Raw genomic sequence first — 25,836 nt, forward strand, 5'->3', positions numbered from 1 at the left:
GACTTTTTTTCCTTTTCTTTTCTTTTATGCAGCAGATAAAATTTTTCAGCAGGTCTTCTTCAATGGGTTACAAACAAATTGCTGGCGAAACCACAAATTGACAATATCTTAGTTCACTTGAGTCTGGAATAACTAAAACAGTTTAGGAAACAGATTAAAACACTAGGGTGAAGAAATGACAGGTCATTAAGAGAATCATCATATGTACATGAAAGGCTTCGATAGGGCCAGCAAGCTGAGCTTTACACTTGTGCTGATATAAAAAGGGCACGGCGGTGGCAAGTTAGCAAAGCCATGAATATAGAGTATTAATAAAGGTTAAGATAATAGGCCAATGGCTTTACTACCATACTAGCCAACCTAATGGTTGAGATAGGTTGGCAAGGATGTTGAATCGATCAAATCTTGGTGACAGGTGCAATCTGGTGAAGGGTATGCATAGATTGATTGTTTGCTCTTACGAAACATCACGCCCTTTCGGTTGCTCTCATGAAGCATTTTTTCCATTTCTTCCTTGAAAACCTTCCAACTGTAACCAATGAAACATACTGTTTCTTAGTAACAGGAGAAAGCAAGGATGGACAAATATAAAAAGATATTAAATTTAAGGCATAGCTAGAAGTAACAATATGATGCATAGACAGTTCTCCTTTAAAATGCTCGCTTTCTTCGTAATTGGATGTATCTCAAGGATCCATAGGTTTCTAATATATGATTGATTGAGTCAGATTAGTTTTGAATTCTGGGAGGAGGAAACTATGGGCCACAGGGGGAGTAAACATATGATCTATAATATAAATGAGAATAAAAGCGAAGACAAGGGAATACCTAATGCTTGTATCATGCAGCAACACAGCTAATTTTTGTTTGTCAGGTTTGATGGTCTTAGCATGGCCATTGTAGAGAAATCGCCGATGGCCCATCATAAAGTGGGGAAAATTGCCACCTTGAGTGGTAACAAACACTTCGCTGTACAGGCAAACAGTATAATCCAATGCAGCCAACCTTGAAGAGTAACCCTGTAAGAAACCACCATTACTTCCCTAAGCAACCAAATACTGAACCAAAAGTATGGGAGAAACAAAACAAACAAGGAATCATATAGCCCGGCTGCAGAGTTGTCACAAGAATACCTGGAATGGAGCAAGCTCTTCTGGAGTGGCAAGAGACTCTTTGGTCTGAAGAAGGGGAAAGAGCTGCAGTAAAGGTGCTAAATTTCTATCCGCCTTGTATATTTTCCCCGATGCCAAATAGACTGGAGTGTTGTTATTAAAGCCCATACCCCTCAGCATCATTCCTACCTATGCTGACAAGAGCAAAGTAAATGGAATGAAAGGACTTCACACTACAATGTAGTCAAGAAAAGATTCAGACAGTATAACCCAGTTTTGGGGGTAAGTTGAAAAAATATGGAGTACTACATAATTAAAAGCCCAAATGTGATACATTATTAAAACAGCCTTTTAAGTTACCTCTAAGGGAGTCAGAGGACACTTTCCATTCATACGTTTTAGGCCAGGACTTGAACAATGGCCTCTGTGTTTAAACTTTTCCCTCCACCCTCTTTGACGAGCAGAATCCATTTCAAACTTCTCAGTCATCCCTCCACCATATACACAGCAGGAGAAGGCCACCATATCCTATCATTGGAAGTAAAAGAGAAACAAATTAAATATACAATTAGTAGATTCAGAAATATAACAATTTCATGGAGTCCACCATCAATACCTCCTCAAAACGGAGATGGACTGCCACATACTTCCCACCATTATTTGAGCTTTTCTCAACCATACGTTCAACTAATTTCTTTGCAATTGTGACTATGGGAACAGAAAATCTCAGTGCTTTGTAATTAGCTAAACATCTAAGTGATTGGATATCTGGAGGAGTTTCTATTGCCAGTCTATTTGCAAAGGGGCTTATGCGAATAACCCTGCAAAATACTTGTTAAACATTAGAGTAATAATACAACAAAATGTAGACAATTATCAGCAGTATCCTGAAGATGTACACTATAGACTATAGAGCACCAGGAGACCTAGCAAAAACATGCTTTATGCCATATGTATTAGGTAAATTGCACCATATGATTTGCACTGCCAGGTTCTTCAATCAAAGTATAGTAAATAGAAAGTAAGCATGCTTATCCTGATAAGGTCAACTTGGTTCCATGCATTACTATTATCACAGGAGTAAGCAGGCCTGCATATTAAATGTAGATTTGATTTTTCTTAAGATCTGTTCAACTCCATTTTTCTTACTTTATGTAAGTAATGTAGGTGTGGTATTTTGGTTAAGCATGTTATCTGTGTTTCCCTCAGGTACCTTTTTCAGACGAATGGAGACATCAATGATTGACATTCTCAATAGCATCAAAGGGAGCTACTTAATTCCCCTACCTTATGATAAATCTCCTACCAAATTCCAAAAACAATTATCTCTAGATTAGGCAGATGAGCTACTAATGGAGTGCATTTCTTCTTAGAGCTCTGTGTCTTCTTCACTGATTTTATTTTCCGTCTTATTTTCTTCTTTTCTGAAAGTACAGAGGGTCTCAGCAAGAGTCATGATTGAACGTCTTGGTGTATAGGCAATTTGACACCATTTATCAAACATGGACCTGGAGATGGCAACAATTTACAAAATATGTGTCATAGCCTGAGTCTTCCCAGGGATGCTTCACCCACTTCAGAATCTCACCATAAGTTGCTCTCACACCCACTGCCCCCATGCTTCTCTGTCTTCATGCACTTGCTCCTGATTCAGGTAACTAGCATCTGACATTTGGATGTTAAAGGTTATAACACCAGAATCATTGATGATTATTTGTTGATTATGATCTTTGTTAAATACTCAAAAAAAGAAAAAAAAAAAAAACAGAAACTGCTGACCACTCATTTCTGGTGACTATCAGCACAAATCAAGCAATTGATAGTTTCATTTATGGAGAGAAGAGACATACAAAGTCACATAATGACTTGCACTTATTTACTACTGTAAAGATGTTATCATTATGGATTCTATTTAATTGCTGCCGGCAAGCAAGCTAAAGTCTGAACATTTGGGTTGGTTGTCATCTCCAACTTACTAAGAACTTCTTCTGACCAGAATAGAAAATTTATTTCCTGAAGTTCTTTAAGAATTTCAAAGGATTGAGATTGCATCTGGAAAATCCAGAAACATGATAGGACCTACTAAAGATCATATATAAATAAACCTGCTCCATTGGCATCATCTGTCAAGAACAAAATTCCTAACCAATTTTCAGTACTTGGGACTACGAGTAATAAACAAATAAAGCACATACCCTTGCTCACGCAATACTGGGGATGCTTCATTCAAGTAATAACTAATTGGCGCCCAAGCTTTAACTTTCAAGTTTGGTATGTTGCTAATGTTGTTGCCAAATCTTTCCATTACTGTCTCAGGAAGTCTTCTGACCACCCACACATGGCCATCAAGAGTTCTTATGAAATGATCTTCATCATATATATCTCCAAATTTACTGCAAGGAGGATGAAAACAGAATGTTGTATTATGTCACTAGACAAGCCAGATTTCTATCTTCAAAATTTACCATATAATGTTGTTAAATTACTATGTATGACGAGGCCAAGCAGAATCATGACTCCCCAAAGACAGATAAATAGAAATATAAACTGCAATCGCAGATGAAAGCCAAATTTGTCAACAATCATAATGGGAACTAATCCAAGGCATATTGGCTGAAAGATCTCATTAGTGGCAGATTATTCGTAATTGAGAGAATCCAAGCTAGGAGACTTGTCATTGATCTCACAACAGAATGACTGACTGCGAATAACTACTAATTTTATCAGCTCCTGGCATCATCAGATTTGACCATATGATTAATTGAACTAGATGAGTTCATTTATAAAATGTATTACAGATTAAGTAGTAACAGCTTGCACCTGAAATCTTTTATTCACAACATTTATAATTTAGCATGTAAATAAGCTTCAGCATGATATGTAGTTGTTAAGAAATTTCATAATTTAAAGATATTTCTGTACACCTAAGCAGGACAGGATAAGGTGTCTGCAAGTTCTCATGCCAACTTTTCCTTCTTTTTCATCATAATAAGCTGTCTAGAATCTCCCACCATGAAGAACACATCAAAAGAGCACATGAGAGAGAATATATTGCTTACCTTGGATCCATCCAAATATTGTGAAAATGAAATTGTGGAATGATGAGGATTGCGTTGAGAAGACCAGCCAGAGCCACTGCATTACAAATCTGCCAACATAACATTTCGAAATTTTAAAAAAAAGTCAAACAAGAGCACAGCAGATACAGATTTTGCATGTCAGCATGGCATGGCATAGCGGCATGAAATGCTCATAAAGAAAGGATAGATAATTAGCCAATAAATTTAAATTGAGTGCTTAAACTTCTTCCAGCATGTGTATGCTGTCAAAATGTACAATGTCAAAGGTATACTAGAGGAACCTGCAATTAGTGTGGCTCATTACAGTCATGCAAATTAAAGTTTGATCAGAAATTTGCTTGATATGTTGTATTAGCAATTCCTAGAGGCATGTAGGGATCTTTTAGAACAACTGAGATCACAAACCTTGGAGGCTAAAACTGGACATCAACCTTGAGGTGAACTACAGTGCTCTTTAATTTCACCAAGTAGTGATTCAAAATTCTGCATGATTAGAGATTTGAAATGTGTCATTTGGCAGTCAACTTTCACATTCCTTGACCATCTTCAAATTAATAAGATTTAATTCTTTTTTTCAATATTTGCTTTTGCAAACCATATGTCATCTTCTGAATTGAAGTTAGTGGAGAAGAAGACAGTTTTCCTATATCAAAATGTAGCATTACATGTTACAATGATGATCGTATTCATGAGGACAACTGTAGATGAATAGCCGGTTGTCTGGATCACAATTACTAACAGAAGATATGATCTGTGTATGCTTTCTCCTATCACAGCTACATTTGTCAAGCAGCGACACAAAACTCATAGGTGTTTCCTAAGTTTCATCTACTCCAATTAGATGTCCCATCTCAACCATATTCCATGTTTCTTGAGTCAATTACTTTTAATTAAAGTTAATGTGGTCATGATAAAAATGCTATAACTAATCTAGTCTACTCATACATAAGAGTAGAACATACTTTCACAAGAAGACTGAAATTTTTACAAGAGCGGCATGCAAACAAAAGAAATTGTTTAAATGTGAACATGACAGCAAAAATCAGCAAAGGTTATGTATTTCAGTTAACAATTTAAACATAAAAGTGGAAGTTATATCCTTAATTCCCTATAAGTATTCTATGATATTCTCTCACTGTTTTAAGGTAATATTTCTATCCAATGCAAGGGAAAATATAACCTCTTATCTTCTCCACTCTCTAATATATCTTTTTAGATAGCTAAGAGTTCAGGATAGAAAAGCTTGATGGAGTTATCAGCAGAAGTACATGCTTCCTTCTCAATCAAATTTTGCAAGAATAAAAAAGGCAGATGACTAATCTTAGTATTGAACAAACAAGTCAACCATGAGATGTTGAAACTTGATTATTTGTGCGGAGCTGTTTCTTGTATTGAGGATAAATTATCATACCGATGAACGTTGTTGATTCAGACCACCGTTAGCATCAACAATCAGGTAACCACTTGGAGCTGCTGACCCTGAATGTTAACAAAACAAAAAAAAAGGATTGCTGATCTATAGAACTTTCAAGACCATATTCATGCCAAAAAGAAATTACAGGATTGATTTCATAACATGAGTTTTTTGCTTTTTTTTTTTTAAAAAAAAGGAGTTTTAACATGCTCTAGGGCAGATGTATTAGTTTATCTTTTTTTTTTCTTTAGTTCATTTTTTGTGTACTGTTCGTGTCTTATATCATTTATCAATTAAATATGATGTGGCTTCCCACTGTTTTGCTCAAAAAAGAAGAATAAGTTGTCCTCCATGAGCTAAGCAACCAGAAATTCTCCATAAACAAAGGGAGAAAAAGACAAACATCTAGAATTTAAGAAAGAAAGGTAAAAGGAAAATGACTTAATACTTCAACAGATCAGCAAAACTTGTAAACCAGATATAAGTTACTAATCACCAACAAAAACACATGCTCTGAGTAAAACAATATATTCAACAGACCATTTGCCCTTATTTCAAATGCAATTCTATGAGGGCAGATCTAGTTCTTTTCTCTTTTTTTTTTTCTTTTGAGCAATATTATGGTAATGTACCATTACTAGGGTTTGAAAAGTGGACCTCTTGAAGGGCAAGCACTTTAGAGAGGGGTGCCAGCCAGCTGATCTAATAGTTATTGGCTAAAAAACGGTAATTTATTGATCAATTTTATCAGACACAGTTTTGCATTTTATTTGGTAAGTGTCAAGATTATCACAAAATACTGATATGTTTAAGACATCTTTGGATGAAATTCAACTCCTTATGAATATTCAAAAAAATCACGTATTCCAACTGTCAACAGTGGCACCTGAAAACTCATGACATGTCAATGTCTGAAAGGATAACTAATATTTGTGAAATTGAGGATAATCCTAAATGTCAGCATAGGAAAAGGAAGAGCAAATTTCCATATTAAAAGGACTAATCGTCCTCCAATAGACCATTAATGTCATGCTAAAGCCCAGGCTGGCCCCTGATTGAACCATAAACTTTAAGCTTAGGCGGACTTGTTGCTTGAGAGAGTAAAACCACAAACAGAAAAATGTAGTTAAGGCCAAAACAAGAATCATCTTATAACATATGCAGGGATTTCTAAGAATCATGCTTATAATTTATGCAGGGATTGCTTGGTCTGAATCAGTCTCGATCAAAAAAATCAAATTTAAACATCAAACTTGATCTTAGATGAAATGCAACTACCTTTATTTAGCCAATAACTAAACTGAGAGTGGAGTGAATCATGTTCAACAGCATAGATCACTTCATTAAGTTCTATGAAACTTATGTTCAATTTTAGGATATATGATACCCAAATCTCTCAATTAGTGGTTTCACCAATTACAGCAAATACCAGCTAGGCACAAAATTATTGATTGGCAACTTCATCTAACTACATCTAATATTAAATCCAAACTAACATACCAATGAAATACTACGGGTTTGCCCATAAAATTGGAACTTTCCAAAAAATGATAGACTTAAAAATTCTACCAACAACCAGGTTTAATTTCTACGATATACTAGTCAATTACATGTAACATCACCCACCCAAAGTATACAAAATGTAGCACAGAGTAACTCTTGCTGATTCACAAAGGATATGAGAAATAGCAAAAGTGCTTCATCAGAACAAGATATACCAGTATGCTCAAGTGAACTATTTGTGCAAGGTTTCCACTGCTTCAATCTCCTCCCATGTTTCCATACTGCATTTAACTATAAAGCAAACAGCACATATTCTGAGACAACTAGAACATAGATGGGTACTAAAGACTAAACTAACAATTATATCCAAGTAATTGCATCCCAGCTATTGCATGATTATTACAAAGGACAAACAAGTTACGAGAAGTCAACAAACACAAAATAAAAGATGAAGAGAATGTTTGCAGTTCTAATGCTTGAGTATTTGAATATGTTCAAATCAAATGTGTCTGCAAACTGTACCTAAAATTCTGCCTCATTATATATGGTGATGAAAAAAATAAACATTCTTCCACATGGTCTTCACTATATCAAAAGTCAATGTTGCTATAAATGCAAATAAGAATGATAGTTTTATTCTTCCTACTATAGTTGCACATGTAATGACACCAATGTCTAATATGGGCATCAGTGCAAGCTAAATAAAGAAACATGCAGGTATGGTTCATGAAAATAAATAAATAAATAAATAAATGATAAACAAATCATAATTTAACATTGACTTCTCGCACCCATCCACATCATGCAGGACTGACATAAACCCCCTTAATTCTGCCTACAAATTACTACAATCTGACCGTTTCTACAGCAAACCATATTCATCTTTAAAGTAAACTAAACCAGGATTATCCGTAGCTAATAGCAGCAATCCCATAATCATATTTCTCCATATTAGTAATCTGTCAATCATGTGTGCCATACCTTGCTGTAGAATCAGTATATGAATAAATTCAGTAATTACAAACATCATCTATTAAACAATGCAGGTTAGTTAACAATGATATGGAACGGATCAAGATGTTAAAACGAGTAATAGGAGGATGCTAAAAGAAACCAAAATTATAGCTAATAATGTAGAAGACGAGGTGCCCTTGTGATGAAAATTTCCATAAAAATTAGATTTTTTTTTTCTTTATTTCAGTTTAAAGTACACTATACAACAGCAAGGCTATATGGTCTTTGGTCCAATTTCCATCTGGTAAGAAGCAAAATCATTGATGAGTTACGATGAAAGTACGACAAAATGCTTCTCAAACTATCTGCTGAACATTTTCTCAAGATTATTAGGACAAACCTTGAACTGCATCCAAGATGCAACTTTTAGGAGTTAGAATCATGTGCTTAGCATGTAGACATTCTCCAAAGAAGAGAAAGCCCAGAAAGAAAAAAAAAATCAAAATTTGAAGGACACCAGTACAGCTAACGATCATAAGCACCTAAAAAATAAGTGACGTAAATGATCAGAAACATAAAAGGGAAAAGATAAAAAAAGAGTCACACATCAACTCCAGAGGAGTTATCCAACTGCATTTCGGGCCAGAGCTTCTTGAAGAGCTCCGGGCTGCGGTACACCGAACCAGGGGCCGCCGCCGGGTGCATCAAAATGGAGACACCCCCGGCGCACAAGAGAAATCCAACAACGTAGAGCATTACTACCAGGAAGAAGACCCGCATCCGGAGCCGGCAAAGGAGTTCGACGGCGGCCGAGCTCTCGGAAGAATCATCCCGTGCCTTGAACCTGAGGGCACGGCGGCAATGTGGGGCCCGTAAGGGCAAGCTGCAAGTTTTGGCCTTCATAACGGCGGTCCAGGCCATGAGAGGGGGGAGTTCGCTTTTTTTATATATATATATATTTCGTGGTGGAGATTTTTCTTACTGGAAACTGGGTTAGGAAGAGAAGAGGAGCTGGTATGGCTATTTTAAAGAGAGAGAGAGAGAGAGAATTGGAGTACTAAAATGACAGGCTTGTGGGGCTTCAGCTTTGAATCTTTGAAGTTTTGAAGCCGCTCTTTTCTTTTCTTTGGACCTACCTTTCAGCTTCATATAGACTGCATACAAATATTTTTACGCAAAGTTCTTGGCATGATGAACAATGGAATGGCAGGTTTGATCATGCAGTGGGAGACTATTAAGATAATGTTGGTCAGATAGGGGAAGTAGGATGACGGAAATTGATGGCATGAGATTTAGTTTCGGATTTTGTGGCCCAAAATGTTTTTGAAGGATGGAAATTGATGCCAAAATTTATTTAAAAAGTTTGCTGCCTATTGTAACTTTGCTCTAGAAAGTTCAAATTACTTTTGGTGCTTAGTGAACTGTAATGCAAAAAATTAAATGAGTTTTAGAATTGTTTGCTGTTAAAGGAAGGGTCGTGGGAAATCATAGGTAGGAGGACGTATATGCACAATTGCGAGGTTTCCTTCAAGGGCTGGCCGGTTCAGCACTGCATTAGAGCTTTCTCACTTCCTCGGCTCAAGAGTCGGACGCCAAGCCGAGTTTACGAGCTGATCGGCGCATGGGTTGTTTTAAGTTGGGGTTGCAGCTTGGAGTCCGTTATTTATGGCTACCATCTCGGAATCCTCAACGTACGACGTGGGACCTAAGGCCGGCAGGCCACCATGTCTCTGCGCCACGGCCCCATCGGAATGATTGCCGACGTCCACTCCAGAAGCTGGATCGTATTTTACGGACTAGAGAAACGGCCAATGAGGTCGTCGTCCAAGAAGACCCGAGCGAAATAGGAACGTTCTACTAACCGGGTGCCACAAGGTAGCATGCAATCTTATTTCGTTGCTTCGTATCGGCCATTCTGATATAAATAATCAAAAAAATGAATAAACAAAAAAAGATTTATATCCACGCCAATCAGGTTTAAAATTCATGAGCCAATGGCTCAGTAAAGTTATTGATATCAGATATTCAAATCCCGCCGTTCTCTTCTCAATTTCGGCACTCGAATACCCGATTTTCACTAGTTTTCCTCCCGATTTCAGCGTTCAAAAAACCGTGCCCTCATCCTCATTTGGCTGGATTTCCGCCGAAGAAAACAGGAACAAGATGAGATCCTAATCCGAGCATAGAAAGGCCAGACACAGAAACAGCGTTAAATGAATATATTTAATAAAGCGAGTGAAGAAATTACTCACCTCCACGTGCAGGACGTACGGTTGGAAGAAGCGGCCACAAGAAGCTAAATCAGCCAATGGTAGAATCCAATCATTTATCAGCAATACAACCCTTCTTGACCTTCATCGAGAACCAGCTAGCAACAGCAGGTCACATGCAGGGAGTAAAGGAATCGAGCTATAGAGATACGACCTACATATGTCACTCTTGTCGGTTTCCTAGCAGGAGGCCTTTTCTCCGCCTAACCAAAAGAAATGATATGACGGGGGGGAGACTGCTTTAACAAATTGCAGCAGAATTATCATCGTTTGATCCGCATCAATTATGGTACCCATTTTGCTGTAAAACATATCTATTTCATGCATGCATATGATAACCTCTCTGGTTTTGAAACATTACAGTTATATATGGAATTCAGTTACGCTTACTGGTCAATATCTGACAGCAACGAGGAGAAGCAAACTTTGTTTACAAAAAAGAAATAAGATAAGGGCACATTTAGGAGGTTGGTGAAGCTCCAACTCTGTCCCGAGGTATGAGGCGCAACTCTGAGCCATGTTTTAAAAATACATTACCTGCATAAGCATAGCAAATCACACAAAAACAATTACTAATGAATCCAAAATGCAAATGAATTTCCACTATAAATCAGGGGACTGCCAATCAAATTTTACAATTTGTGGACTAATTCCGATATTGAGAGGAGGAGGGATGAAAACAGATATTACAATATTAAAAACAAATATAATCCTACTTGCATGGACTACAAGCCATTGAAGGTGATAACAGTCCACACCATCATGGTCAGCATGATATCCAAATAATGCATTCAAAATTTCAACACTCAAAAGAACTACAAAATGTTACACTGCTTAGATATCAAACTCAAAGAAAGGATTGTTGTCCAAGTGCTCCAACACAGTCCCAAGACATATACAACGCTTCAGTTAGGTTATCATATAAAGACAAGGTAACATCCTATTTAGTGGATAAAATGCTTACCAATATTAGGGTACCCAAAATTTCAACACAACAAATACAACAGCTTACATTAATTAGCTCAAAGTAGGGGCTTCCCAAGTTCAAAAATTCTCTCTCTTACAACTTGTGGTCTGTTCGGTGACAAACCATACTCGTAACACTAAAGTAATGTAAACGATTTGTCGTGCCCTAAATACAGAACCTAATAGATAATTAAAGCCTGTTATTGAGCAATATAAAAGAATTTATTCCAGCAAGCTTTTTGACAAAGCATATAGCGCACATTTTTGCATGCATACTATTATCACAGGCTCATAGAAGCTGAATTGATGTGTTATTTTATATCTGCAGCTAAAACTCATGCACACCTAGGTTAGGTCTAAGTAATGATATGACAATCAATATTGTCTTATCGAGCTTGGATTAAACAATAACATTCTCAAATCAAAAGCAAACTAGTTAATGTCAATGAACGTATTATTGGATTGTTGTGTTCTAGGAAACATAAACATGCATCTTACAGAACCATAAAAAACAAGGAGTTATGCAAAATATAAGAATCCAAAATGCCAGGAAACAAGAATTTAAGACTTGGAACATGGTTCCTTCCTATCAAGAAAGTAGCTAGGTTTTCATTTAGGGCTCGTTTGGTTCGCGGGAAAAGAAGGGGGGAAAGTGTGGTCAACGGGAAAGTAATGAGATGCCTCTTGTTTGGTTGGAGTTTTCAAAGGAGAGAGAAGGGAAAGTTGTATTCCCATGGGAATGTGATTCCCACATTTCATGGGAAAGTCTTTCCCATGAGAAACATGGGAAAGTTACTTTCCCATGAGGCGGGAATCACTCCATTTTTACTTTTTCCCAAAAAGTCCCTTCAGCATTAAAGAAGCATTAAAGAGGCATTAAAAACCTAATTTTTATTAAGGGCATAATAGGAATTATATATAACTTTCCTAGGAAAGTGGATGGCCAACCAAACATAAGCACCTTAGAAATTTGTCACTTTCCCATGGTCATCCAAACATGCCAAAAGTACTTTCCTAGGCATCCTCTTCCTAGGAATTTGTTTCCCAGGAATCATATTCCTAGGAAGGAAAATGCTTCCCGCGAACCAAACGAGCCCTTAGGAAGAACTGAAGTATGAAATCATATTTATATAGTGACTGCAACATATTTTGCAAGGTTCTTTAAATAATCTCTCATTTGACATTCTGAAAGACATATACTGCTGACCTACTTTTGGTATAAGAACTGAAAAGTTAAAAAATGAAGTAAGAATGTAGGAGCACACTTGAGACCATGGTCTGCCGTACCGGTCCGTACCAGCCGGTACGGGCCGGTACGTACCGGTCCGGCCTGGGACCAGTACCGGATCAGCGTGAAATTCGGTACCGGTAGTTTATTGTTGAAGAACCGGTACGGGACCGGTTCGGACCGGTACGGGACCGGTTCGGGACCGGTTCGGACCGGTACGGGACCGGTTCGGATCGGTACGCCACCGGTACGGCGGACCTTGCTTGAGACCATCTCCAACTTAAAGATTTTAACCACCCACTCATATCTTCCAATAACCTAAAATGATGTTTCAAAGATGGGATATGATGGATTTCCTCAAAATGATCTTTTGACAATTAGTGATTTCAAAAATGGAAATAAAAAATGGATGTCAGAGAAAAAAAAATGTTCTTTACCTACTATAAAAGAACTTATATACTTGAACATGAACAAAAATATAGCAAATTGTTCAAGGTCATCCCCAAACAGATAAAATTGAGTGGGACAGGAAAAAGGACAGCTTCTATTGCCAACTTTTAAAGTATTCACCTTTCAGTTAGGCGACTTTGCTGTGAAATTGGCTGATTAATTTTCCAAAAGCACAAGAAAATATAAAATGTTGAATAAGGAGAATCAGAATTTAGCAATTTGTTTGACACCATCTTCAAACTAAGAGATTTCAGGCACAAAAAAATGCACAACTACCAATGCAAGCATGCATCCAAAGAAATTGACATTTCAATTGAACAACTTTAAACTGCAAATTGGCTCATAAATAATTTTGAATTATAAGATAAACATAACTAAAATAATAAGGGTTTTCCACAAAATTTAATCTCAAACACTTTCAGATATAGAAGCACTAGAACCTATGAAGCTGCTCCATCACACTTATTTCAAAAGAAAAGTTCCTGGACATATTGCAATGATTAAAATTCTAACCATTTGACCATCTTCATTTCCCACAAGAGATGTTATAAATTCGCCCTCATCTCCCGCTTAAATCACATAATAGGAATTACGACCAAATAATTCTTGCCGTGCAACATATGAAAATTACTGGTTTCTCAAATTAAAAGAGATGATTTAAAAGGAAATTATTAAACAATAAACCAATACCATCAAACATTTTGTTCTTTTTGTTCCGCAAATTAATAACATACTTGTCTTAAACATAACCTTAAAGTTATTGACCTCATATATGCCAGGAAATAATAGAACTAACAAAATGTATGTATTTGGTTTGGGTAAAATGGCATGGTTACCAACAAAAATAACATCATTATCACAATTTCTGATACTACACACATCTAACCAGAAAACTGTTAAGAATGAAATGTATCAGCATCTTCTGGATTTCCAACCTGACCTACTGCCAAACGAGCTCTTAATCCTAGCAAAGCAAACAAATTTATAATGCAACTGAGGTAACTACTCCAAAGTGGTTCAAACAAAGCCTAAGCATGGAAAAATAAGAGGATCTCAGGGTTCCTTTTGCCAAGTAATTATTTGATAGCTGACAAGGTTGGCAGCAGTGTTAATATTCCTTCTAGTTGATCGGTTCTTACAGTCAAGAGCAGATTTCAGTTAGCGGTAGCGTGAAGGATGTCAGTTCAGCAGTCTGCTAAACTAACATAGAATCAAAATGGCTTAGGCAAGCTAAAAATGGAGGTAAGAATGCAGCAGTATGTTTTTGACCATCTTCAAACTAGATAATGAAGAAATCAAAAAGATGCTCAATGAAAAGAAATCAACAATAGACATTCAGAAACCTATAAGGACCCAGATATGATGTTCAAAGAAAGAACATAAAGATTTCCTTAGATCTTCGATCTGTCATTGATTTCAAAAATTGATATTAGAAAAAATGTTATTTACCTACTTCATAAAGCTTATGTACTCAGACAAGAATTGCAATATAGCAACTTGTTTGAGGCCATCTTCAAACAGAAAAAAAAAATTGAGAGGGATGGAAAGTTACATAACTATTATTGCCAACCTTTATCCAAAGTATTCGCCATTTCGATTTGATGACTTTGCTGTGAAATGGACTTGTGAATTTTCTAAAATAACAACAAAATTTAAAAACAACATTAGGGGAACCAGAATGCAGTAATTTGTTCGAGGCCATTCATCCTTCATCCAAGGTATATGTGCCACTTCAATCAGGCAAATTGGCTTAATAATGTTCTGGAATTGTAAAATAATTTATAGAAAAGAGCATAAGGTTTTGTATATCCGTTAGTCTCAAGCAACTTTTAGACATAAAAGGTACTAAAGCTTACGAACTTTCTCGGTCAAATTAAACGGCATGATTAAAAGAAAATTATTAAACAGAACTTTCCTCTGGAGTTTGCAAATAATCAAAATGCTTGACCTAATAATGCCCTAAAGTTATCAATCTCATCATTCCTGGAACTCGAGATAAGATGTTCTAATGATTTGGTCCCATTTCCAACAGAGGAAGAGAAAGCAACCCTGATAACAGAGCCTACGTTGCCACAAGCAACTGACAGGAGAACTGTAATGCAAGAATTGACTAGTAGTTTTAAAAATTGTTAGGCACTGCAATAAACTCATTTGCATCAGCGATTACTTCCTAAGGGTGAGAAATCCCAAGCAGTTTTAACAACTCTCAACTCAACTCCATTAAGCCTTAAACCCAAATTAGATGGGGCCGGCTCCATGAATCCTTTTCAAACAATAACTATTGGAAAAAAAAGGATCACACAGTACCTTAACTAATTAGCCATTCAATGACTGACTCAGGTGCAACAGTGACATATTCCCTGAAGAATCATGTTAGAAAAACATAGAATAAAAGGATTAAGATCTGAACATCATACCTCTATACATGGCACCATCAGGTGCTTGGTCAGACATTCTGGCTATGCCAGTTCCCCATATTACTGTGGTTGGCTCAACAAAGGATATCCTAAGGGTTTACATCTCTTTGGCCTATGAACCCACAGCAATATAGTTGGATATAAACGGTCAGAGGGTACTACCAGTAGCCTCCCCTTCTGAGCGCCCTAATTGAACTGAGCAATGCCCGAATTTGACGCTGATACCATTTCAAGGCGAGAGAGGAGAAACGGAAGCAAGCTTAGAACGGAAGTGAGGAAACAAAAGATTATTTCTCCAAGCGAGTTCTAAGTTCTGTCTCAACAAGGGTGAGGTCCTTCCCTTTTATAGACAGAAAATAAAACAGGATTTTAGATAGCTCTGAAGTCCGTCTGATAAGCTTAGCCAAGTGGCCAGCATAAAAAGATTAAAGTAAGAGACTTTACAAAAGGAAAAAAAGAAAAGACTTAAAGCTGATTTGCTTTTTAAAAAGGGGATTCCCTTTGTTGGGAAGATGTTTTTCTTCCGTCCGAAGTAACCAATAATTCTGGCAAAAGTTGATGCTGATGTCTTTGAAAGATGCCTTCTGTCGGATGATGTAGAGATGTCTTTCCCAAAGTCAAAAGTAAGGCACATAAAGTTGCTTTTGGAAAAAGTTGGTGGCGCCGAAGGTAGATTCTTTTCGTCGTCTCTGTTTTCCACCGTAGAAGTTGTCGGTGACTCAAAAGTTGATGTTGATGGGTCATATGCATGACTCCAACGGAGATTGCTCTGTCAGTCCTTCATTGAGCTGGCTCTTTGCCTTTGCTTGGATTGGTTTTCACCGCTCTTTTGCGGGGCCTGGTGAATAAGATTTTGTCCCACGTCTTTTGTAGGAGTAGATTGTACTTCTTCTTCATTGGGGTCTTGTGATTCTCCTGCTAGACACACAAATTTGTTGTCATCCTCTGGTGTTGAAGATGATGAGTGCCTTGATGATGTTAATTTCATGGAAGCATCATCGAAGGTGTTGAGGAACTGATTTTTCATATGGTCAAAGATATTTGGCTATAATTTCTTCATTGGAGATGTTGGGGTGCTTTTTGGATAGAATTTTTTTTAATTTGATAAAATAATTATTATCAATACAATTAGCAAATTGCTGAGTTATGGTATGATAATTCATGCTCTTATATAGAGTAAGATTACTCTTAATGGTGGTAATGATATCATATAATTTTTCTTTGGGCATTCCCAACAACCATTATAGAGAGATTTTTTCTTTAACACAGAAATATTGTTCCTAGTATCAAATCCTGCTAATAGTGTCCATTTCCAAATCCATAAAATTTTGTTTTCAATAAAGTACATAATTGGACACAGACCTGAACAAATTTATTCATCAGTCATTTTGTTAATGGTAGGATGATTATCCACCCATTCTTCATATAATTCGAATATTTCAATTGGCAATATTTTAAGATATGAACCGAAATAAATCCACCATTGATGGAACCAGCTTGGAACGGGCTTCTAAAGAACATCTGGATTAATTTGTATAAACCAAGAGTGCTTTCTCTTGGAATTTTCATAATAAAACATATTAGTGAAAGCTTGGACATAGTCCCTGTAATTTACTAGGACAATCTGCCTGCTTACCTGGAATGGTCTGCCCTTTTTAGGATCTAGTCCCCATTCTTGCAGTTAAATGACTTTATATATAGCATATTTGCTGTAATTGATATAGCTCCTGATGTTGTTGTTTTGGAAATTATGATTAATTTTCACAGAATCAGATAGGAGCATAATTGCTTCCATAATCTATCTCCTCTTTTCTTTTTGAGAGCAATAACCCAATTCGTCAAAGTACTTTGACGTATAAACCAGGGGTCATTCAAATTTTGAATGTCATTATGCCCCAAGTATATAATTATTTGCTCATAATGATTTTCTAAGTAGCTGGTGTCGAGAACATTTTCTTGTAACACTTATTTCATCGTAGGCTTTGATGAAGATGATGAAGTTTCATTACTTCTTTCTATAGCAAATTGTTGTTCAATCTTCTTTTTCATATTAAGATAGGTTGCCAGGTCCACCATTTGTGGTACTCTTTCTGTTTCTGTATGAGACAACAAATTTGCCGAACTCATAAAAAGCGGATTACCGTTGTGTCCTCTGCCAATATGAGACAGCAAATTGGCCGAACTCATAGGAAGCGGATTGCCGCTGCATCCCTTGCCACCTCGGAAAGACATTCTTCCTCGAGTATAATTTCCCCTGTAGGAAATCATTCCTGCAAAATTCAAGTGTTAGGGAGAGAATTGTCTCCAAAGGATGATAATATTTGTAATAAGTAAAATTTCCTTGTTTTAAGATGTCATCAATATTTAATGCCTTTTCTTCCATACTTTGGACCAATATAGCAAATCTCTTATATTTGATTTACCTTGTCTTACCATAGCCTCATGCTATGGTTCCCATGAAGAAGAATTCTTCGACTGGCTGTAATAATTAATGACAGTGTTTTGTGCTGCATGACAATCAATTAAGGGAAGAAACCTCTAGACTAATATTACCTAGTCCTGGTTATCAATTAAGTGAAGTCTTAAAAAGGTTTCATGCTTCTCAAATTAGAGAACAACCTGTTTCAATAAATGATTTGAAACAAGAAGTTAAACAATTAAAAACAGAAATAACTCTGTTAAAAGTTGAAAATCAACAGATAGATTCTAGATTAATAAATCTAGAAAATAGACACATAGAGTCTAAGGAATTACCCCTAGATAATCTAAAGAAGAATAAAACTATTTTTCTTCAAGAAACATAAGGTTTACCTGAATATTTAAATATATTGAATCAGGTAACATACCAAAAATGGTACATAAAAATTACCATAGTTATAAACAAAACCTATGTTTTAGAAGACATAGTTGCACTCGTATATAGTGTTGCAGACTTCAACTGTATCAAAGAAGGAACAATTCCTAAAGCCTATCTAGAGAAAACTGTACAAATGATTACAATAGCAGAAGGTAGCAAACTACCTATTAAAAACAAATTGTCAGATACATGCATCTGTACTAAAGATGTTTGCATTTAAACATCACTTATTATAGTTAAAATTTTAACTCAAAATATCATTCTAGGAACACCATTCTTCGATGATATTATACCTATCAATAAAACAGATAATACAGGAATCTATTCTGTAAAACAAGATAAACAAATACATTTTTCTTTTATAATAGACCCACAAATAGAGGTCATTAATGAGATCAAAAATATTCTCATTAAAAAGAAAAAGCAATCAAGCTCTTCTCAACAAAGCATGAATAATCTTAAACTAAAAAGTTTAGAATTTACTCAAGATTGTCATGCTACACAAAACACTGTCATTAATTATTACAGCCAGTCGAAGAATTCTTCTTCATGAGAACCACAACAAGAGGCTATGGTAAGACAAGGTAAATCAAATATCAAAGATTTACCATATTGGTCCAAAGTATGGAAGAAAAGGCATCAAATATTGATGACATCTTAAAACAAGTAAATTTTACTTATTACAAATATTATCATCCTTCCTTTGAGACAATTCTCTCCCTAACACTTGAATTTTGTAGGAATGATTCCCAACAAGGGAAATTACACTCGAGGAAGAATGTCTTCCCGAGGTGGCAAGGGATGCAACAGCAATTCGCTTCCTATGAGTTCAACCAATTTGTTGTCTCATATTGGCAGGAGACGCAGTGGCAATCCGCTTTCCATGAGTTTGGCAAATTTGTTGTCTCATACAGAAGCAGAAATAGAACCACAAATGGTGGACCTTGCAACCTATCTTAATATGAAAAAGAAGGTTGAACAGCAATCTGTTGTAGAAAGAAGTAATGAAACTTCATCATCTTCATTGAAGCCTACAATGAAAGAAGTGTTACAAGAAAATGTTCTTGACACCAGCTACTCAGAAAATCATTCTGAGCAAATAATTATGTATTTGGGGCATAATGACATTCAAAATCTGAATGACTCGATTTATACGTCAAAAATACTTTGACAAATTGGATTATCCTTCTCAAAAAGGAAAGAGCAGACAGATTATGGAAGCAATTATGCTCCTAACTGATTCTATAAAAATTAATCACAATTTCCAAAACAACAATATTAGGAGCCATATTAATTATGGCAAATGTGCTATACATAAAGTCATTTAACCGCAAGAATAGAGACTGGACCCTAACAAGGGCAGACCATTCCAGGTAAGCAGGCAGATTGTCCTAGTAAATTACAGGGACTATGTCCAAGCTTTCACTAATATGTTTTATTATGAAAATTCCAAGAGAAAGCACTCTTGGTTTATACAAATTAATCCAGATGTTCTTTAGAAGCTTGTTCCAAGCTGGTTCCATCAATGGTGGATTTATTTCGGTTCAGATCTTAAAATATTGCCAATTGAAATATTCGAATTATATGAAGAATGGGTGGATAATCATCCCACCATTAACAAAATGACTGATGAATAAATTTGTTCAGGTCTGTGTCCAATGATGTACTTTATTGAAAATAAAATTTTATGGATTTGAAAATGGACACTATCAGCAGGATTTGATACTAAGAACAATATTTCTTTGTTAACAAAAAATCTCTCTATAAATGGTGGTTGGGAATGCCCAAAAAAAAATTATATGATATCATTACCACCATTAAGAGTAATCTTACTCTGTATAAGAGCATGAATTACCATGCCATAACTCAGCAATCTGCTGACTGTACTGATAATTATTTTATCAAATTAAAAAAAATTCTATCCAAAAAGCACCCCAACATCTCCAATGAAGAAATTATGGCCAAATGTCTTGATTATATGAAAAATCAGTTCCTCAGCACCTTCGATGATGATTCCATGAAATCATCATCAAGGCACTCATCATCTTCACGACAACAAATTTGTGTGTCTAGCAAAAGAATTACAGGATCCTAATGAAGAAGTATAGTCTACTCCTATAAAAGACATGTGGGACAGAATTCTGTCCACCAAACCCCGCAAAGGAGCGGTGAAAACCAATCCAAGCAAAAGCAAAGAGCCCGTTCAATGAATGACCAACCGAGCAATCTCCTTCAGAGTCATGCATGTGATCCATCAGCATCAACTTTTGAGTCACTGACAACTTCTACGGTGGAAAATAGAGACTACAAAAGGTATCTACTTTCGGTGCCACCAACGTTTTCCAAAAGCAACTTTATCGGCCATCACTTTTTGACTTTGGAAAAGGCATCTCTACATCATCCGGCAAAAGGCATCTTTCAAAAACGTCAGCATCAACTTTTGCCAAAATTATTGGTTACTTCAAACGGAAGAAACGCATCTTTCCCAACAAAGGGAATCCCTTTTTAGAAAAGCAAATCAGCTTTAAGTCTTTTCTTCTTTTTCTTTTGTAAATTCTCTTTACTTTAGTCTTTTCATGCTGGCCACTTGGTTAAGCTTATCAGACGGACTTCAGAGCTATCTGAAATCTAGTTTTATTTTCGGTCTATAAAAAGAAAGGACCTCATCCTTGTTGAGGCAGAACTTAGAAGCCGCTTGGAGAAATAAACTTTTATTTTCTCACTTCCGTTCTAAGCTCGTTTCCGTCTCTCCTCTCTCGCCCTAAAATGGTATCAGAGTCCAGTTCGGGCATTGCTCAATTCAATTAGGGCGCTCAGAAGGGGAGGCTACTAGTAGTATCCTCTGACCGTTTGTACCCAACTATATTGTTGTGGGTTCATAGGCCAAGAAGACGTCCCTTGTTGAATCAACTACAGTAATATAGGGAACTAGCATAGCCGGAATGTCTAACCAAGCACCTGATGGTGCCATGCATAGAGGTATGATGTTCAGATCTTAATCCTTTTATTCTATGTTTTTTAACATGATTCTTAGACTAAGGAAGTTAAAATAGTCTAGAGTACCTATCTCACGTTATTTATTATATCATTCAAACTGAAGTTATTAGGAAGGCTATCTTGCCACCCATCTCATGTTTATGTATAGCACATTTGAGGGTGCAAGGGATATGATTCCAGTTATCAGCCAAACTTGTGTGCAATGAAGTGGCAAGCCGAAATGGAAATGTATAGCAGCTTCAGTAAAGAGCTAGAAATTTAGCAATACATTCAACACCATTTGTGAAATTGCTAGCACTGCTAACCTTCAAATGTTTCTATGATTTTCTCAATGAAAGAAAAGATTTTCATAAACCTAAGACGACCCTAAAAAATATTCCAGATACAGGATAGAAAATTCCTTAAAATAATGTTCAATTCATGTCTGATTACAAAAATGTATGTCAGATGAAAATCTCTTCCACCTAATATCGCAGAAAACATGTATTCTAAAAGGAATTAGAATGTAGCAATTTGTTCGAGGCCATCTTCAAACAAGAACAATTGAGAGGGACGGAAAAATGCACTATCACTATTGCCAACCTTTATCCAAAGTATTCGCCATTTTAAACTGACAACTTTGCTGTGAAATTGGCTTATTGATTTGCTAAAGTTTAAGAAAATATGAAAAACAAAATAAGGGGAATCAGAATGTAGCAATTTGTTTGAGGCCATCTTCAAACAAAGAGATTTGAGAGGCATGGCAAATTGCATGATTGTTGTTGCCAATATTCATCCAAAGTTAGCCATTTCAATTTGACGACTTTGACCTGCAAATTGGCTTATAAATAATCTTAAATACAACAAAAAAATATATTAGTCTCTAGTAAATTTAGGATATAGAAGTACTCAAATTTATGAAACTGCTAGAAAACTCTTATTGCAAAGTATGACATCTACTTAAATTTCAATTTGTTGTTCATTTTCATTTCCAACAAGAAGATGCACCACAAGTTCACCCTCAGCTTCCACCTGAAACAGGTAACTAGAAATGCATCCAACTAACTCATTTCTTGCGATGCATAAAAAAAAATCAAAGGACACGAATAAAAGAGGATTGCCCAACAAGATACCATTGGCCTCCTTCAATCCATAAATTTATAAAATACTTGTCTTGACAGAGCCCTAAACAAGGTTTTAGATACTGGTATCAATCCCATACCCTTTGTTATGCCAAAATGGTATGGTACCAGTTCTGACATTGCATACCAAACTGAAAAGCATCAAAAAGAATGAAAAATCGTCAATATGCACTGGTAAGATCAGTACGATACTGTCGGTACCACCTGTATGGCAGATACTTACCTATATGGATGCTTTCGGCATATCGGCATCTATATCTATGCTAGTTTCACATCAATAGAGTCTAGTACCAATTGCACCATCCTATGTTGATGATTTTCTGAATCCATGGCCCGACAGTTATTGACTTCATCAACTTATAGACAAAAAGGAACTCATAGCACAAACAGAGCATATTAATCAAAACCAGTTACATCACAAACTTAACTACAGAACTATTATGCATGATTTATATCAGCATCTTTCATCCCTGCAGCCTGACCTGCTACCGGGTTATCAACTCCGGTTCCTATGAACAGAAAACAAACTAAATGCACCCTTTGTTGCCACCTGAGATGATAATTCCCAACTTCAAATGAACCATAACAATCAAAGAGGGGGAAAGAGGACAAGAACTAGCTATTTGATAACTGAAAGCTGAAAAAGGCGGCAATGAAAGATTTATTATTCTAGTTGACTAGCTCCTGTTATCAGAGTATTCAGTCAGTGGTCAGCGCAAAGGATATGAGTCAGGGAGCCAGCTGAACCCTCATAAACCAAAAATAGCTTAGGTAAGCCAAATGGGCACATCCCTTGTACTGAAGATGATGTCAATCAAAACATATATGCATGATATCATCATGATAGTAAATCCAAGTATTACTCCAAACCAATGTCAGATATCACTGTAGCTATCCCACATATATTTCCCAATAATCAGAAGATCATAACATACTTGAGAAGAACATTCATGTTATATACCAAGACTAACACTAAAGATCACAAAGGTGTACCTGCACTTTGCTGTGGGTTAATACCCACGCCATCTGCACAACATAAAAGAAAGAGGATAACATTCAGATACAACTTAAAGAAACTGATCAGAAAAAAAAAATATAGACAAAATTTTCTCGACCGTAGACACGGATACAGGTAAAAAAACCTTACGTTGTTCAATTTAAATCTCTAAAAAGATAACACAAGAAGATCACGTGGGCAAAATACAATCCGAAGAAAAACCTAAAAAATTCATCGAATTCAACATTCTTAGTACCAGTGTGGACTTTTTATATCACATTTTCCGCCAAATCTCCAATGTTTACAACGGAATCTCATCCTGGTCCCGATTATCCAGAAGATTTAAATGTATTACATATCCAAGAATAATCCAAGAATAATCCAAGAAAATCCAGGCTAAACCTACACAAAATCAGAAACAGAAACCCCCAAATCCAACTAATCTCACGAAATCACGTTATTCTGCGACAAATCAAATTCTTTCTTCTCATGCTGACCCTAGAATCAACAGTTTCACATCAAGAACACCCGCGGTCAAAACCTAAAACGAGATGAAGGATCGATCATACCGTTGGTGATGATGGCACTGGTCTGAGGAGGGACCTTGAACTCCTCCGCGGCGAATTTCAGCACCGCAGTGAAGGGCGCCGCCTCCGGGACACTGAAACTGAGATGAAATCGACGGATCAAACGTGGAAACGAAACCCCAGAGATCGAAGAAAAAATCAACGAGAGAAAGAAAGAGAGGCTTACACTTTGAAGGGGAGCTTGGGATCAGAGGTGAGCGTGATCTTGAAGGAGACCTTTCCGCCCGCCGCCATCTCGCCCCCACGAGCAAAGACCGGAGAAGAGGAGAGGGGAAGGAAGGAGAACAGGAGCGTCAAGAACCGACGGAATTATACAGGAGACAAATTACAAATAGCGAGGGCATCCTAAAGATCTGCCGTCAATCAGGTACGTGTGTCCTCGCAATATTCCAAAAAAAAAATGGACGGATGTGATCCCATCTAGAGAACGTATAAATGTCGCCACTTTTCACTGTTGCATCCGTCTGGCTTTCTGTCTGAGATCTTGGTTTGTTATGGAGCCAGAGAAAATCTCAACCTTTATTACCTTGAATAATATAAATCAATTAATGTCCATATTTTTTTGGGTTTTTTTTTAATCAGCTGAAAGTTTGATATCCTTGAAATTTCAAAAATTTAAAATCTTTTCAAATTTTCTCATCTTCCATCTAAACTTTAAAAAAAAAATCAAGACCTTGGTTAGCCAAAACATAGTAGCCTACCTACTTAGCCAATATCTTTGTTTTTGAAAACCTCTATCTCCCAAGTTAGACTTTGAGAAGATATCTTTGAGTGTAAATTAGATCCTATTCACTTTGCAATAAACAACCTATAACCTGGCTCCCCGTCTGATAGACGGGTCTAAGAAAATGAACTCGACAACTACAGATGCTACAAGTTTTAAGGATTTTAGCATAGATCTATTTGGAGCCGACCATAGACTGATCTTAGTGTTTGTGATTTGATTTGATAGAATTTAAATTCTTAACCATGTAAGTATCATGACTATATTTGATTTGACTCGTGCTATTTTTGGCAGTCCATCTCTTGTTCATCTCATTGGTGATATGTTCAGCATTTACTTTTTAATTGGCTGCTGCTTTTTTATGGGTTTGATCAAGTGCTCAATAAGGTTACAGATTTTGCAGCCAAAGCATAATATGCATGCTAGATAGTTTTTGGTTATAGCCTGCAGAAATTTAGCAGTTAATGGTTTTGGTTGATTTCATGGAGACTTTTTCCTTTTAGCTGCGTCGAGAGTTTATAGGATTCTATTCCTAGGTTGCTTCGAGAGTTTCTATACTATCATTCCGATGAACACGAGCATACAACTATGAACCACCTGGTTCAATCTTTGTGATATAATTTTGTATCTGCTGTTTAGATGTATAGAGGAGGTAAGTTTGTGATCTTTACAAAGTTTCATGAATTGATCATATGATATCGTGCCAGATGCAAATTTGATGCGTCGTAGCATAGTTTTTTTTTTCTTTTTGATTAATATGCAATGTCAAATTAAGATGTAGTACGATTTTAAATTGCTAAGACATGGTTGTAACATCCGCATCTAAATGACAATATATGTTGTCTGTCAGGAAAATTCAGTTTCAGAACCAGTAAGAAGGAGGTTTAATTTACAGGTTGATCAAGAGGTGATACAGGTTGATCAGTAGAGAAGCAGGAAACAACCCTCAACTAAGATAGGATGTAGTAGTAGGAATCAATAACAGTGAACATCTCCATAAAGTAGGATGAGGATGATCAAAAAGTGCATCAAATCTGGGAAAGGGAGGCAGGAATGCTTAGAAATCAGCTTCCCTGGGAGAAAAGCAAGTCCAACTGCACAGAACCAATTGGAGGCAAGACTTCCATTGCCATGTAATGTAGATATTATAGAAATGATT

At 36.4% G+C, this 25,836-nt stretch overlaps 2 protein-coding genes and 3 non-coding genes across 6 annotated transcripts; all 5 read right to left on the reverse strand.

The window, feature by feature from the left end:
• Positions 1 to 168: 168 nt before the first annotated feature.
• Positions 169 to 10,473, reverse strand: LOC103701261 (O-fucosyltransferase 10-like). 2 transcript variants are annotated; one of them, XM_088720501.2, is made up of 11 exons: positions 10,316 to 10,473; positions 8,670 to 10,195; positions 7,325 to 7,400; positions 5,604 to 5,671; positions 4,172 to 4,260; positions 3,308 to 3,505; positions 1,729 to 1,933; positions 1,473 to 1,640; positions 1,134 to 1,301; positions 829 to 1,019; positions 169 to 529 (listed from the first exon to the last, which is right to left on the reverse strand). In XM_088720501.2, exons 2-11 carry the CDS (start codon positions 8,982 to 8,984, stop codon positions 361 to 363), a joined length of 1,647 nt encoding a protein of 548 aa, XP_088576627.2. In that variant the 5' UTR covers positions 8,985 to 10,195; positions 10,316 to 10,473; the 3' UTR covers positions 169 to 360. The 2 variants fall into 2 exon arrangements, with proteins under 2 accessions (XP_088576627.2, XP_089786405.1); XM_089930279.1 differs by lacking the exon at positions 8,670 to 10,195 and having other exon boundaries at positions 10,316 to 10,417.
• Positions 10,474 to 10,629: 156 nt separating this feature from the next.
• Positions 10,630 to 24,354, reverse strand: LOC103701259 (ubiquitin-fold modifier 1). The gene is made up of 4 exons (XM_008783259.5): positions 24,120 to 24,354; positions 23,936 to 24,033; positions 23,363 to 23,395; positions 10,630 to 10,870 (listed from the first exon to the last, which is right to left on the reverse strand). The coding sequence occupies exons 1-4, from the start codon at positions 24,185 to 24,187 to the stop codon at positions 10,794 to 10,796; spliced, it is 276 nt and encodes a 91-aa protein (XP_008781481.1). The 5' UTR covers positions 24,188 to 24,354; the 3' UTR covers positions 10,630 to 10,793.
• LOC113462355 (small nucleolar RNA snoR86) lies at positions 14,464 to 14,590 on the reverse strand. The gene has a single exon (XR_003384555.3). It is a non-coding gene; the product is annotated as a small nucleolar RNA snoR86 (small nucleolar RNA).
• On the reverse strand, positions 21,751 to 21,873 carry LOC113462354 (small nucleolar RNA snoR86). The gene has a single exon (XR_003384554.1). It is a non-coding gene; the product is annotated as a small nucleolar RNA snoR86 (small nucleolar RNA).
• Positions 21,938 to 22,058, reverse strand: LOC113462353 (small nucleolar RNA snoR86). The gene has a single exon (XR_003384553.1). It is a non-coding gene; the product is annotated as a small nucleolar RNA snoR86 (small nucleolar RNA).
• Positions 24,355 to 25,836: the final 1,482 nt, after the last annotated feature.

The sequence above is a fragment of the Phoenix dactylifera genome, chromosome 4, assembly GCF_051530095.1.
Source record: "Phoenix dactylifera cultivar Ajwa chromosome 4, Ajwa_hap1_PhDact_Kaust_v1.1, whole genome shotgun sequence".
NCBI classification, from domain to species: Eukaryota; Viridiplantae; Streptophyta; class Magnoliopsida; order Arecales; family Arecaceae; genus Phoenix; species Phoenix dactylifera.